Here is a 14,537-nt window from a genome sequence, read left to right on the forward strand (position 1 = left end):
AGGGATGGGTCAAGGAAGCACGAGCCAACAAGGGACGGGTCAAGCAAGCACAACCCAACAAGTTCCTACTCAACATGTTCCTAGCCGACTTGGGCTTACTAGAGGACATGGTGCTAGAGGCAGTGGTGGTGGTAGAGGCAGGGGTGCTGCTAGAGGCAGGGGTGGGATAGGTCGTGGTGGTGCTAGAGGCAGGGGTGGGATAGGTGGTGGTGCTGCTAGAGGCAGTGGTGGGATAGGTGGTGGACTTACTAGGATTGGTATGCGTGGATACCTACGAGGACCATTTCCGTATGTCACATATTTGACTTATCTTTATCATTTTGTTTTTCATGCTCCTTTGTGTGTTATTTTACTAACTATGAGCTTTGATGCCTGTTTTGTAGGTATGGCCGCTTCTCAACCCAACAAGGAAAAAGCGGAGTGGGGGGAGGAGAAGGATGCAGCTAGTGAGGAGCAGCGGTTGATGGAGAGGGCTGCAAAGAAGTTGAGAGAGGAGGATGCAGCCGAAGCGCGTAAGAAGAAGGATGAGGAGCATAAGGCAAAGATGGATGAGCAGTGGCAAATGGAACTTGAGCGCCGGAGATATGAGGCTAGGATAAAGGAGAATGACAGGAAGACGCTAGAGAAACGTAAAAAAGAATATGAAGCTAACTTTAAGAAGATGATGGCAGAGGGCGCAGCAAAGAGAGAGCGGGAGCATCAACGCTTCACGGAGAGGGATAAGGAAGAGGCTTCAAAAATGGGCAAAAGGGAAGAGGAAGAGGAAGAAGAGAGGAAGAAGAAGAAGGGAAAGGGGCCTTGCTCGACCCAATAGAGCCGGATGCTTCTATTCTCATGCGTGCTTTCATCTTCGAACCCTATGTGTTGTTGAACCCTATGTGTTGTTGAACCTTGTTCGCTTGCGCGCTTTATTACTATGAAACTCCATTATGTATGCACTTTTGGACGTATGTTCTTTAAGAACCCTATGTATGTTTGAACTCCACCCTCTTTGTGTTGTATGTTTTAACTCTAGTATTATTGTGTTGTATATTTGTGCATATTTGTGATGTATATTTGAACTCCTCCACCACTATGTGCTGCAGTTTTCAGCATGCCAGAATGTGTGGCGCCTAAGCCTTGGGCGTTGCACATGTGAAAACCTGCTGCAAGCTGAATTTTGACAGGTATGCAGCATTTTGAGAGCACATATTTTGACAACATATATTTTGACAGAAATTTAGAACATATGACAGCAACACAAACAACCGAAGTTCACATTTATATTTGAATCTAACACCAACAACACAAGTGCAAATGATTGTTCACAAGTGCAACATCAACACCAACAACACAAGTTCACAACTCCTAATGGTTCACAAGTGCAACATCAACACCAACAACAAAAGTAAAATGGTTTGCAAATGATTGAAAAATCCAAATGGCTCCGGTTCACATCTTGGGGCCTCGTCCCCTCTTAGAAACTAGCTTCTTTCTTCTCGAAACTACAAATTGCTCCGGGTCATCCGACTCATCGTCATCGTCATCGTCATCCTCGTCGTCCATGCTTCTCATCCTTGACAAACGAGAGCCCCCGGCGACCGGGTTCTTTCCTTTCGCATAATCATCCGGTGAGTACCGCCTAAATTCCTTCCTAGGCTTCAACATGTAAGCGGAGCGTTGGAAAGCCTTCAACGTCACCCCGTCCGCAACCTAATACATATGAAGGTTGAAACTTCAAAGTTGAAGGTTGAAAGTGCACAATGTTTTATGGCTATGTCATACCTCAGGAGTGTCAACATCATCCTCTACAGTATTTCTTTGGGTATTAGCTGCCGAGGTAATGTCACCATCGTCCATACGAGCGCCCGAAGAAGCTGAATCGTCTAGAGTATTTCTTTCGGATGAACCGGATCTCGAAGGTGAAACATATTCAGGGTCACGACAACCTAAAATGTTGGATAGGCGCCGTAACTTCTTGCCCTGTTTCTGTTAGATTCAAATATAAATGACATATATAAGGTACCGTATGTTGCATTCGTGGGCAAAATAATAATAATGACACAACACCTTTATGAAAAGACGAAGTGCAGATTCTCTCTTTTTTCCTCTAGGTGTCTTATCTAGAATATCTTCGGACTCATCAGCTTGTTTCTTGACCTCTTTGCGCTATGATCACAAGACAAGGACATGCAAGTGAATAGGTGTACTAGCATTCATACTTAACATAGGTGAGCACACTTACCACAAAGTTCAGGACAGGGGCAAAGGAAGTTTGGTACCCTTCGCGAATTAACTTGTTGTAATCGCCTTGGGCAAGTGCATCGTACTCAGTGGGTCCTTCCAATATGTCCTCCTCGTAAGCCGACGGACAAATCTCGGCACGAGTACTCTCCTGAAACCATCTTAGGTAGTTGTTGAACGCAAGCGGACAATGCTGGCGGTACTGGGTTCGTTGTATGCTCGAAGCTGCCTGCACACTTTGCTCGAACATAATGACATAGCTCTTATGATGCTTATGCCAATCCTTGATCTTTCGCTGCCTCCTCCTATCCAACCTGCTTTTAACAAAACCCATCAGTAGCTCGCTCAACACTAAGAACAAAACTAATCAGTACTTCTTTTTTGTTACCTGTGAAGCTGTGTGTCCGTGTCCACCCACTCCGGCGGGTGTGGCTGAAAGAACCCAAATTGATGCATCACACGATGCGGGAGATGAAACTCAACCGCCCAATTGCATATAAGGGGACAACGCATTAGCCAAAGATGTTTTTCCTGCACGCATAGTGGATTGAGCTCGAACGTGTGTGCATCACCAAAGTTTGGCCCAACACCATATGGCTGCCATTCCACCTACAACACAACATAAAAGGCACAATTCATTTTACTCACAACATAAAAGCTGGAAGTCAACTCTGAAACCATCTTACCTGCTCGGGGGTAAGAGAATCCATCTCGTTGGTGTATTGCTTGTACAATAGGTTCACTTCGCTTGCCACCTCCCATACCAAGTCCCACTTGTAAGCCCATGTAGGTTGCCGTATAGGGTTGCCATGGTCATCCCAGGTATTCCACTATGAGCTTTTAGGGCGTCCAACAGGTAGGCGTTCCCAGCTCCATACTGAAAGTAGGAGCATACAACCACCAACTCCACCGTCCTTTGTGGTCCCGCGACAAGCATCGTCCAACTACAAGTAACAACAAACATGCATTAGTTTAGCAGAAAAAGATAACAGAGAGTACTTAATATTAACAATTTATTACCTGTCGATACAAGTAAGCCAGTGCGGCCGAGCCCCAACTGAACTTGTTGTCGAAAACAGTCAACGCCTTCAGCCACATCCATGGAGCATTCTTGCCAGTGCCGGCAGCAAAGATAGTCCTAGAGATGACGTACCACATGTACACGCGAGCATACCTCTGGATCACCTCGTCATCTGCGTCCTCAGGACAATGAGCAAAGTTCGCGGCAATCCAAGTGAAAGGAGAGCCGGCCGGGACTCTATCTTTCTTCCCTCCATCTTCTACCTCCGGCTCCTGCGGCGACATACCAATAAGAGCCTCCATTTGTTGTCGCCATCCCTCGGAATCAGTGCTCATACAAAGAGGCTTCCCCTCGATCGGAAGTGCGGTGATCATGGAAACATCTTGAAGAGTAACTGTCATCTCTCCGGTCCGGAGGTGAAAACTATGTGTCTCCGGCCTCCAATGATCAATAAGTGCTGTGACTGCCGCAGCGTTCAGATTGGGCGTTGACCGACTCACAAGCTGAATGAATGGAAGGAGTCGTGTCATCTCGATATATGGGGTGTACCGCTCATCGTACTGCATTACAGACGATGCCCCATGAGACCGGATCTTCAAGGGCGTAAGCTCCTGCAAACAGATAGGAGAAGAAGATATCAAGTGCTTATTAAATACATGTTTTTTTATCATATGATCTACTTACCATTTTCTTCTCCGACATGAAATAGGCCCGGTGTTCAACGTCATAAACATTATTCAAAAGCCACACCATCCTACAATTCACAAAAAAATACTCATATTCAAAAAATTACTCATCTACTAATCCACTAATCTACATATCCTAACTACTCAAATCCTAAGAACTCATGTGAATCTACTCATATACTAACTACTAAAATCCTAAGAACTCATATGAATCTACTCATATCCTAACTACTCAAATCCTAAGAACTCATATGAATCTACTCATATACTAACTACTAAAATCCTAAGAACTAATATCCTAACTACTCATATCAATCTAGTCATATACTAACTATTAATACTAACTACTAATATGAATCTACTAATATATATACTAACTACTCAAATCCTAAGAACTCATATCCTAAGTAGTCAAATCCTAAGAACCTACTCAAATCAATCTACTCAACAAAAACCTATTCCACTTGGATAGAAGGATGGGAAACGGAAGAGATTATCTTGGGGGATCAATTCAAGGAAGAAATCACCAGATCTGAAGGAGATGGGGAGGGGATTAGGGATTCGAAGAAAGCTAGCCGCCGCCGTTGTTGTTTCTGTTTGAATCAGGAGGGGAATGGGGAGGGGGTGGGGAGGGGGGCTGGCCCGTGGACAGTTAAGTCAATGTGTGACGCCTAAGCGTTCGGCGCCACACATTACAATGTGTGACGCCTCAGGCTTAGGCGTCACACGGCCTGGGGGGTGGGCCCTCTCTGGCAGGTGGTCGGGGTGTGGCGCCGAACGGCTAGGCGTCATACAGTGTAGTGTGGCGCCTAGGTGTCGGGCGCCACACAAAAGGGTCAGCCGGGTGACATATTTTTCCCGAAGGGTCACTCCGTGAGTTCTTTCCCTCGGAGGTCATTTTTATCAATTTTACCCTCTTTAAAGCTGCAGAGGAAGATGGTGCATTAAGGCTATGGAAGAAGGTGATATGGGAGCAGCTCGACAACACAATATTTTGCAGATTGATTCCACAAGTATATATGTATGTATATGTATCTTAATAAAATTGGTAGAAGGCAAAAGGACGAACACAGAATCAAAAGAAGTGGCATGTGCCAAGAAGGCTGCCGCTAGGCAGCATAACCACCGGCCACAGTGTTGCCGGTCCGGCAGAAGCAACACCACACCAAACCATAGGCAGATCCGTATCCGTAGATGTCCCTGTTTGGGGAGATTTTTTTTCAGGAATCCACGTACGAACTCCTTTTCATAGACGGAAAAAGTACGATCCTAACTGATCAGAGGAAGACGATCTTGGGAACCTAATATACATGAAACGTTTTTCTTTCTATATATAATGGCATATTTTTTTTCTTCATATATATTTTGTTTGACCCATGTACGTTTAGATGTGTCACGTACAATATTTAAATGCCCACGACATTATATATGTTACACAGATTAAACGGTCAAAATAATCCTATGTTAAAAAATTAACTAGATCACCGGATAGTATTTTTTAATTAATGTAGAATTTTCTAGCTTATTTATCTATTTATGATCCATATTTTGCTTTTAGTAGATAATAGAAAGAATAGATAGATATTTCCTATTCAGAGCACCCTCCTCTTTGGGACTCCTTTATCTATATCTAATCTCTGCCTAATAATAAAGCAAATACGATTTCTGGTCGTCCGTCTTGAAAATTATCTCTAAAGTTTGCATAAATTACCCACCATGCCACCGGTAAGAAATAGAAAACGTTTCATAAAGCAAAAAATCTTGGACCGGGCCGGCCCATGTACAAACGTCCTATATTACGCTCTGCACACTGGGAGAATATCCAACACACCGTATGGGCCGGCCCATGCACAGGCGCCTGCTTCTAGTTCTATTTATTTATTTATTTATTTATTTATTTTCAGTTCCATTTTATATTTTTTATTTTAAATAATTTAGAACTTTAAATAATCTTTAAAATTTTAATAAACTGAAAATTATAAATCAACACATTTCAAAAATTAAAATGTTTGTGACTTCAAAAACTGCTCAGAGTTTTGTAAAAAATACTCGCATATACAATAAAATGTTTGCAATTTTATAAAAATATTTGTACCATAAGAAAATTCCATGATCTGAAATACAATTCCATGTATTAAAAATTATTAAAGGAATTTAACAAAATGCTTTCTAATTCAAAATATGTTAATGCATTTAAAAAATGTCCTAATATTTTAAAAATAGCTAATGCTGTTTTGATAGTTTCTTTTTTTTATTTAAAATTTTCCGTTCCATTTTTGTTTATTTATAATTTAAATAATTTAGAATACAAAAACTTTTGCATACTAAATAATAGGAATTTTGAATTAAAATGCTGACGAATTTTTATTTTGAATTAAAAATAGGATTCAAAAAAAGCGCCGGATTTTGATATTTTTTTTGGCAAATTCTAAAACAATGTCCATGAATTTAATAAATATATTACTGATTTATAAAAATGTTTGTTTATTCAGAAAACTTCATCCATGAATTTAATAAATATATTACTGATTTATAAAAAAGTTTGTTTATTCAGAAAACTTCATGCGTTTCAAAAAATGTTTGCGAATTTAAAATAAAATCCTCCAACATCAAAAATTATGTTCGTCTTTTCTTGAATTGGTCGCCAATTCAAAAGAAAATATTTAAACCCGTTCGAAATATAAAAAATATTCATGATTTTTAGTAAATGTTTGTAAATTTTAAAAAATGTTCTCGATTTTAAAATTGTTCCCATATTTGTAAAATTGTTCACGAAAGATTTAACGTATGTAGTTAAACATTAATGCTTCTAAGTCTATGTGACAATATACCTCTGTGAATTTTGAAGAATTAACTGTTGGACGCATCGGATTATTATTGTATGTTTTCTAAAAAAAATCTTGAAATTCAGAATAAATCTTTGAGTTACCAAGATTTTTGAAAATGTAAGATTGCTTCAACTTGTGAATAAATTTAAAAAAAGAAACATTTTCTTACATTTGTGTACAAAATTTCTAAATCAAACGATGATATGTGAACATAATGTGTTCATCATCATTGGAGATTATGTTTTTTTCTTTCCCGTGGCAACGCACGGGCCATTTTGCTAGTCCCTCCCTAATAATAAAGCGCGGAGCGTTGTGTGCTTACAGGGGGGGCGGGTAGTCCGAAGGCAGAGCGCCTAGATCCTGCCACTACCATCTCCTCCCGTGCGAAGCCACTCAAGGCCGTCGCCTAGCCCGGCTACAATGGATTCCCCACCCACCACATCCCCTTCCTCCCGGTCGGCGCCACCACGCCTCCTCTTTCTCCTGGCCGTTCCTCCTCTTCTCCACCCTGTCCACCATCCTTCCCCCGTCGTACGCTCCACATCTCCCCTCCATGCTTCTGCCCAAACCCCGCCATCTACCGCCTCGAGCCGCGGCCAGCCCTCCCACTCCAGAACACTCCACCGTGGCCTCGCGGGTCTGACCAGCCACGGAACAAAACGCGACGACGTCAGGCACCAGGGCGTGACAAACGAGCCACCGCCGAATCGAGGCATGGACCTGCTCCTACCCCGCCTCAGATCCGGATGCCCGTGAACCGGCACCTCCACCGTCCATATGGTGGGCATGTAGTGGACAGAGGAAGGAGGGAGTGTGCTCCCCGACGTACCACATGCAAGATCCATGGTGGAGGATGTCGACCAACACCACCACAAGCTTCCAATCCGCCTCCCGAGAGTTCTGTTCTTTGATGCTGACATCTTGTGCGACTCTCCTTCCCACCAGCAAGCCACTGGACTTCAACTTCTTCTCCTACATACTACATGAAGAAAATGTCGCTTCAACTCTTGGTGTACTCTTGTGTAGATTTTCCTAGAGCAGTATTACTTAATTCAGTTTTGTGTCGTCGTGGAAATTAAGATGGCCGTCTCCTGACGCCACAACGTCTTCATTCAAATCTTAATTGGAAAGTAAGAACCAAATTGTTTTTTAATTGCCTCTCCCCTCTATATTTTCCCATATCGCGAGATAGTGGTCATGGCATAATGAGGCTGATGCAGCAAACACAGAAGCAAAAGCTTGTGGAGAAGCCGTAACAATTCAAAACTTTGATTTTGTCAATTGCTTCCACTAGAATATCTATGCCTTCGAGCATGATTCTCTGGCCTTGCATTCTCCCGTTGCAACGCACGGGTTCTTTTGCTAGTAATAATAAAACAAATAGGGTTTTTGGTCGTCCGTCATGGCATTTTTACAAAAAGGCCTTTCCGTTTTCTATTAATAAACCCGCAGTCCTTTCTTTAGTGAGAAAAACGTTTTACTTTTATGATTAAGACCCTATATGTTTTCGGAGGCGAGGAGGCATGGCGGCAGCAGACGACGCGCTCGCCAGATCCAATCGGCGGCTGCGCGGGACGCAGCTGGCGGCGGGCGGCGCGACGGCTGGGCGCGGAGCGGCCATGGCGGAGCGAGGCAGCGCGCGGATGGCACTTGCTCCCGAAGACGCTCGCCGCCAAAGTCTGAAGAAGATGAACCCCGCAACCTCCTCCTCCTGCGGCTGCAGCTGTGGGACGCCGTGGTGTGCCGCCCCGTGTCGCGCCTCTTCCGGGAGGCCCTCACGGCGCCGTTCCTCGCGCTGCTGCCGGCGCTTCGCCTGCTGCTGCTCCGCCACCCGCGCCCGGAGGGCGGGGGATGCCTCCACGCCTTCGGCCCCGACCACCGCTGCTGGCTCCGCCTCCCCTTCACCTCCTTCCTCCCTCACCAGGCTTTCTCCCCCGTCGCCTCCTCCGGCTCCCTCCTCTACCTCTGGATCGAGACCGGCCCACCCCCCGCGCCCATCCCTTCCTCCTCCTCCTCAACGTCGTCCCCGCAGCCAGCGCAGCCCACCCGCCCAAGGCGCTCGCCGTCTGCAACCCGCTGGCGGGCACCTACGGCGTGCTCACTTCGCCATGGACAACACTGCCCCGAAATCTTCTTCCGCCGCCGCCGTCGCCGTCGCCGTCGTGGCCACGGCCGCATCCGGTAACGGCGTACAAGGGAGGGAGGGGACCCGTCGAAGCAGAACCTGGCGCAGGTCACGGGCTCGATCCAGAAGACCCTGGGCCTGCTCCACTAGCTGAACCTCAACGTCTCCTCCTTCAGCTCCGCATCCCAGCTCCCCCTCCTCCAGCGCGTGTAAGCTCCCTCGCTTCCCCGCACCACCCGCGGCAGACCTCCCCGGCGACCCCCTTTTAATCCCCCGGCTTTTCTGCGTGCGCGGAACCCTTAGGGTTTGGTGTGTTGTACGATGCAGGAACACGCTCGTGGCGGAGCTCGACACGATGCAGAAGCTCGCCGACGGGTGCAACATCCAGGTGCCCATGGAGGTCGTCAAGTGAGATCCTTTAGTCTCTTCTCTTGCTCTGTCGCTCATTGTTGTTGACCCTCTCGCCTAAACTGTGTGTGTTCCTGATTGTTGCTTGCGTTGTTAGTTTGATTGATGATGGGAAGAACCCCGATGAGTTCACCAGGGACGTGCTCAACAGCTGCATCGCCAAGAACCAGATCACCAAGGGCAAGACCGATGCTTTCAAGGTAAGTATGGCTTGCATCGTTGTTAAGTGTGGACAAGTTCGTCTGTGAACCAATCGTACCCATAGATATGCTCGATACAGTTTGTAGTATTTTAGGACACAGTGGATGAAGATTAGCGACACTGACAAAGCTTGTGATCTATTTCGAGTGGAACTTTTTGATGAAAACATAACTGGTATTACTGCCAGGGAAGTCTGCTTTTCATATAAGTCGACATTGATGTAGTTTGAAGGGGATAAATTGTGTTGGCCATGTGAAAAGGAACCAGCATAGCCCTGTCACTCGATATAGTGGCATCCAAACTACAATCACGGGAATCCATCTCTGTTTTCATGAATTAAATTCCATTATGCAATTCAGTTTCACTATGACAACTTATTCTCAGGAAGAACAGAATCACCCCCTTCCTATCCACCTTAAATTGGTAATGGTGTACAAACTATTGTCAATCAGTTCTTAAGGAGACTTTCCATATTCGAAGCTTTCTGGTGTTCCATGTTACCCCCATTTACTGCAAGTAATCTGCCCTAACTGAATGTGGAATTGTAGGACCAGTGTTCATTGTGTTGTTGATGCAGATTCCTGTCACTGTATTATCGAGCTTTATAAGAAGGGTAGATGCAATTTTATATCCAATACGTGTATAGAATTTATGAAACTGATGTATACCTCAAACTCTAAGGCCTGCCATTTTTGTAGTGTTTGTTATGATTTATTGGTGCACGGATAACCGTGAGTTCAGTTTGTGACAAGACTATCTTGGCCGTGATTAGGAGGGGCTACTTTTCATTTCAGCGCCTCGTATCCTAATAGTTACGTTTGTACTACTTCTGATTATGATTCAAGCTGTGCATTCATTTCGCCAAGTTTACCCTGCCATTTTTCTTGTGTGATGTTTTGCTTCCAACTCTAGGCGTTGAGTTCGTATGACTTTTGTACACTCATATATGTCCTGAACTCTTGATCAAAATAGACGCAAGAAGCTCGTATAATTGTTTCCTCTATGATTATGATACTTTTTGTCTGTGTTTTATACGATCTTCAAGAGGAGCTGGTTCATGATTACAATTGTGAAATAATATTGTCAATATGTTTGTCTCAGAGCCTAAGGAAGCATCTTCTTGAGGAGCTGGAAGAAGCTTTTCCAGACGACGTTGAAGCATACAGGCAGATACGTGCTACTTCTGCTACTGTAAGTGGAAATATGCCTGCATTCTTAGGATCGGCTGTTCCTTCACATGTTTATCTTCACTGAAAATTTTGTTTAACGCTCATCTTCTAGTCGACCAGTAACAGTGTAGTGATCATATTTTACTACTTTAGCAATCATATGCAGCTCCATGTTTTAGTTATCACATCGCTCAATACATCTTTCGCCCCCTTCCGGAAGTTGTGAGAGCAAGACCTGTATATATCTATGTTCTGTTGGAACCTGCTACTTAAGCCGATTTTGGTGTCAGGACTTAATCTAGGTGAGGTCAGAATTTACTTTTCTGTTGGTGATGCATTCTTTGTAGATTTACACAACTACGGTTTCGTCGTGCTAATTTTTAGCTTTCAGATTGGACTGCTAAATGAGCGTAAAATAATTCTTATTCATTCATTTGTATTTTGCTGCTTTAGCTTCTTATTGACTCATTTTTATCCAGGAGTCAAAGAGGTTGGCTCAGTCCCAAAGTGCTCTTCCTAATGGAGATGCTAGTGAAACCTGAGCATTGACAGAAGGACCCAAGTGCAAAGAGCAAGATCTTTCTTTATATTTCCTATAGTTTTTCTTAGGAAGGTTTTGTGAACCAACAACTGATATAACCTTGTATTCTCTGCTGCCCCCTCATAGGAGTGATCAATATTTGTTGTGAATTACCTGTATTGAAGTGAATAATTTGTGCCTATGAAACTAGCTACTCAGCTAGATTTGCGTGTTTTTGTTTGTCTACATAGTACCACCATCAAGAATTTCAAAGTGCCTGAGGAAGTTCAGTGATCTGATAAAACTCGGGGTGACTGACTGATTGTAAGTATTCCGAGGAACTCGAGAGCCAGGAATGGGATTCTTCGCTTAGTGAGTCTTATAGAGTTGGCCCCTCTTCTGCAAAAGCTCGTGTTAAATGTAAGTGTCCCTCTTTACTCTGTTGCATGTCTCTTGTTTATCTTCTGAGACAAACGATGTCTGCTTAGTGATTGTTGCATTTGGTTCGTCGTAGTTTGTACTGCACTGTAAGTTATACTAGATTGGACTACATGGAACTGTAATTTAGAATGTTAAATTTAATTTAAATAGAGGGTAACTAAGGTTCAGTCTCCAATGCTGCTTGTGTATAGTTATCTAACTTTCGACAACCTTACATTTTCAGATGCGTCCACATGTGTCGGTAGGGTTTTCCAACGAGCCTGAAGCCTACTGGCATTTCCAGCCATGCACCCATCGAGCAGTTCAAGGTTTCATGATTTATGGGTCTAAGAAGTCAGCTTGAGATGGTATTGTGCATCCTCAACAATGTGGTGTCTCTGAGGCGGATGTCCATAGTACTGAGGGTGACGGCACATGATCTTGTCTTTGGACACTGGGGGGAGTTTGAGCTTGATATAGGGAGATGCAGGGAATGTGCCCTATACTTTTTTCCGCCTAAAGACTACCCCGACATGCAGAATGCAATCTTCTGAAGGACCTTGGGGTTTGTTTGGCTTCACGTGTTGAATCCCTGAAGGGCTATGGAGGTGGCGCCTCTCAATAGGCAAGTGCGACTTCGGATACAACATGTGTTGCATCTTTGTTGATTTCCGTACATTCTGGTGGCTTGCTGAGGTAATCTTTACATATTAATAAAGCACCTATTGCTTCTGTGATACGTCATTAAAATTACCCTTAAAGTTGGCTTAAATTACACACTATGCCATCCATAAGTGAAAAAACGGTTCAGATTTATTTTGTCAAAGTCGTCGTCGCGTGCACTTATTAAGATATGAGAACTAAAAATCATGAACAGGCGCTCGGTGTGGTGGCTAGAGCGGTTGCCTTCCACACAGCACACCCAGGTTGGACCCCTGGTAGGTACACATTTTTTCATCCCTATTATTTCTCTTTGTATATAGCAGCAAACATGGGTTAATGGACCAGCCCATGTTTTATTATTTCAATATTTTTTTCTTTAAATTAATACATGATTTTCCAAAATTCCAATTTTTTTAGTTTTGAAAAAAATGTTCATGAAATCATAGAATGTTTGGACATTAAAACAAAGGTTCAGGAAATTAGAAAATGTTCACGGATTCAAAAAATGTTGATGGTTTAAAAAAATGTTTGAATATTATGAAATAATTCACACAATGTCTATGAATTTTCAAAAATAGAATACCCAAGTTGTTCCCCATTTACAAAAAAAATCATCGATTCTAAAAATGTTCACTGAATAAAAAGCTGTCCATGCATTTTAGAAAAAATATAAGTTGACATCATCGACAAAACTTGATCACATGGACACTGATTTTCTCTTTTTATAGCAGCAAACACGAGTTCATGGGCCAGCCCATGTTTTATTATACCATTTATTTTGTACTTCTTTAAACTAATTCATGATTTTTCAAAATTCTAATTTTTTGAGTTTTGAAAAATATTGTTCATGAAACCGTAGAATGTTTCGGAATTGAAACATAGGTTCACGAAATAATAAAACATTCACGGTTTAAAAAATTGATTGTCGTGGGTATAAGCCTGACAGTAGATGTGTAGGGTACGAAAAGGATGGGCAGAGCCTTAGCTACGGCGAGGTTGTATGAGTTCAGGCCCCTCTACGGTGGAGGTAATAGCCCTACATTTTAGTGCTCTGGGAGCTTGTTGTCGAGTGGAATATGGAATACAAATGAGTTGCCAGCCCCCGCATCAGTGGGGGAGGGTGGCTTATATAGAGTGCGCTGCCCTCCACAACGGTTCGGTGCGCAGGGGTGGAGTAGTGGCGAATAAATGCCTACGTTACAGGTAACGTACGTCTTAAATGCTAATAAAGGCGTGTGGAAACGTACGACAGTTTCACTCCTGGGGGGTTACGATGTACAGAGTGGAATCCAATCGGTCAGTTCGATACGCTCCGAATGCTCGTCTTCGACTGGATGGTCGAAGATCTGTTACCGACTGGATGATGGGAACTTCTTAGTCCAGTCGGAACTGACTAAGGGCCTTGTCCCTTACGAAGGGTAGTCCTCGGGTAGGACCTATAAGGCAGGCCTATGACCCTACCCTAGGACTATAACCCCATCATTAGTCCCCGAATGGATTAAGGTTGGAACGACGAAGTGATGCTTGAAGTTTGGATCCGACTGGTACGGATGTGACTTTGGCGTTGCTTGCCTCGATCCATTTTATCTTTCCTGACCTACGATCCGAGTGGAAGTATTTGTGAAACAAACTGTTGGAAACCGAGTGCTTCCGCGGTATCTTCTGACGTGACCGGTCAACTGACAGCGGCGGATTTTCCGGGATCCTCAAATTTCGGTTACCGCGCGCTCAGCGGGGATGACGTCATCGCGCTCGAGTAGCGCCTGACGCCTCGATTCTCGCGCCTTCAACCTCTCCACTAATATCGCCGCGGTTGGTCGGGGGATAAGGTTTCGGGGCCACCTGCCAGCGACCCAGTTGGAACCTTACTTAAATCTCAGCGGCGAGGGTTTTTTGTTACGCTCGCTGAATCTCTTGCCTTTGCTTGCTCCGTCCTCCTCGCCACCTCCAGCGCACCTACACTCCTTCCTCCTCCTTCCTCCCCGCGGATCCGCAGCTTCCGCCATGACCAAGGGTCAGACCAGCAAGATGGAGGCGAGGAAGAAGAAGGGGAAGGCGGTGGCTCCTGCTCAGCGGCGGCAGCGACCGCTGCCGGCGGGGTGGATTCAAGGCGACTTCCTCCCCTCCACGGCGATGGAAGGGGATCTGCTGCAGCTGGTGGAGCACGGGATGATCGTGCACAAGTCCTGGAGGCTGCCGACGGAGAACGAGGTCGTGCCGGCGCCCCGGGAGGGGGAGCGCGTCCTGCTGCTCAGCCATGTCTATCGAGGTTT

At 44.5% G+C, this 14,537-nt stretch overlaps 1 protein-coding gene and 1 pseudogene across 1 annotated transcript; both read left to right on the top strand.

Moving 5' to 3' along the window:
• Positions 1-385: 385 nt before the first annotated feature.
• LOC123422133 (vicilin-like seed storage protein At2g18540) lies at positions 386-814 on the top strand. The gene has a single exon (XM_045107663.1). It carries the CDS (start codon positions 386-388, stop codon positions 812-814), a length of 429 nt encoding a protein of 142 aa, XP_044963598.1.
• Positions 815-8,866: 8,052 nt separating this feature from the next.
• On the top strand, positions 8,867-12,040 carry LOC123401576 (annotated as a pseudogene).
• The last annotated feature ends 2,497 nt before the right edge of the window (positions 12,041-14,537 follow it).

Source organism: Hordeum vulgare, chromosome 1H (genome assembly GCF_904849725.1).
Source record: "Hordeum vulgare subsp. vulgare chromosome 1H, MorexV3_pseudomolecules_assembly, whole genome shotgun sequence".
Classification (NCBI taxonomy): Eukaryota; Viridiplantae; Streptophyta; class Magnoliopsida; order Poales; family Poaceae; genus Hordeum; species Hordeum vulgare.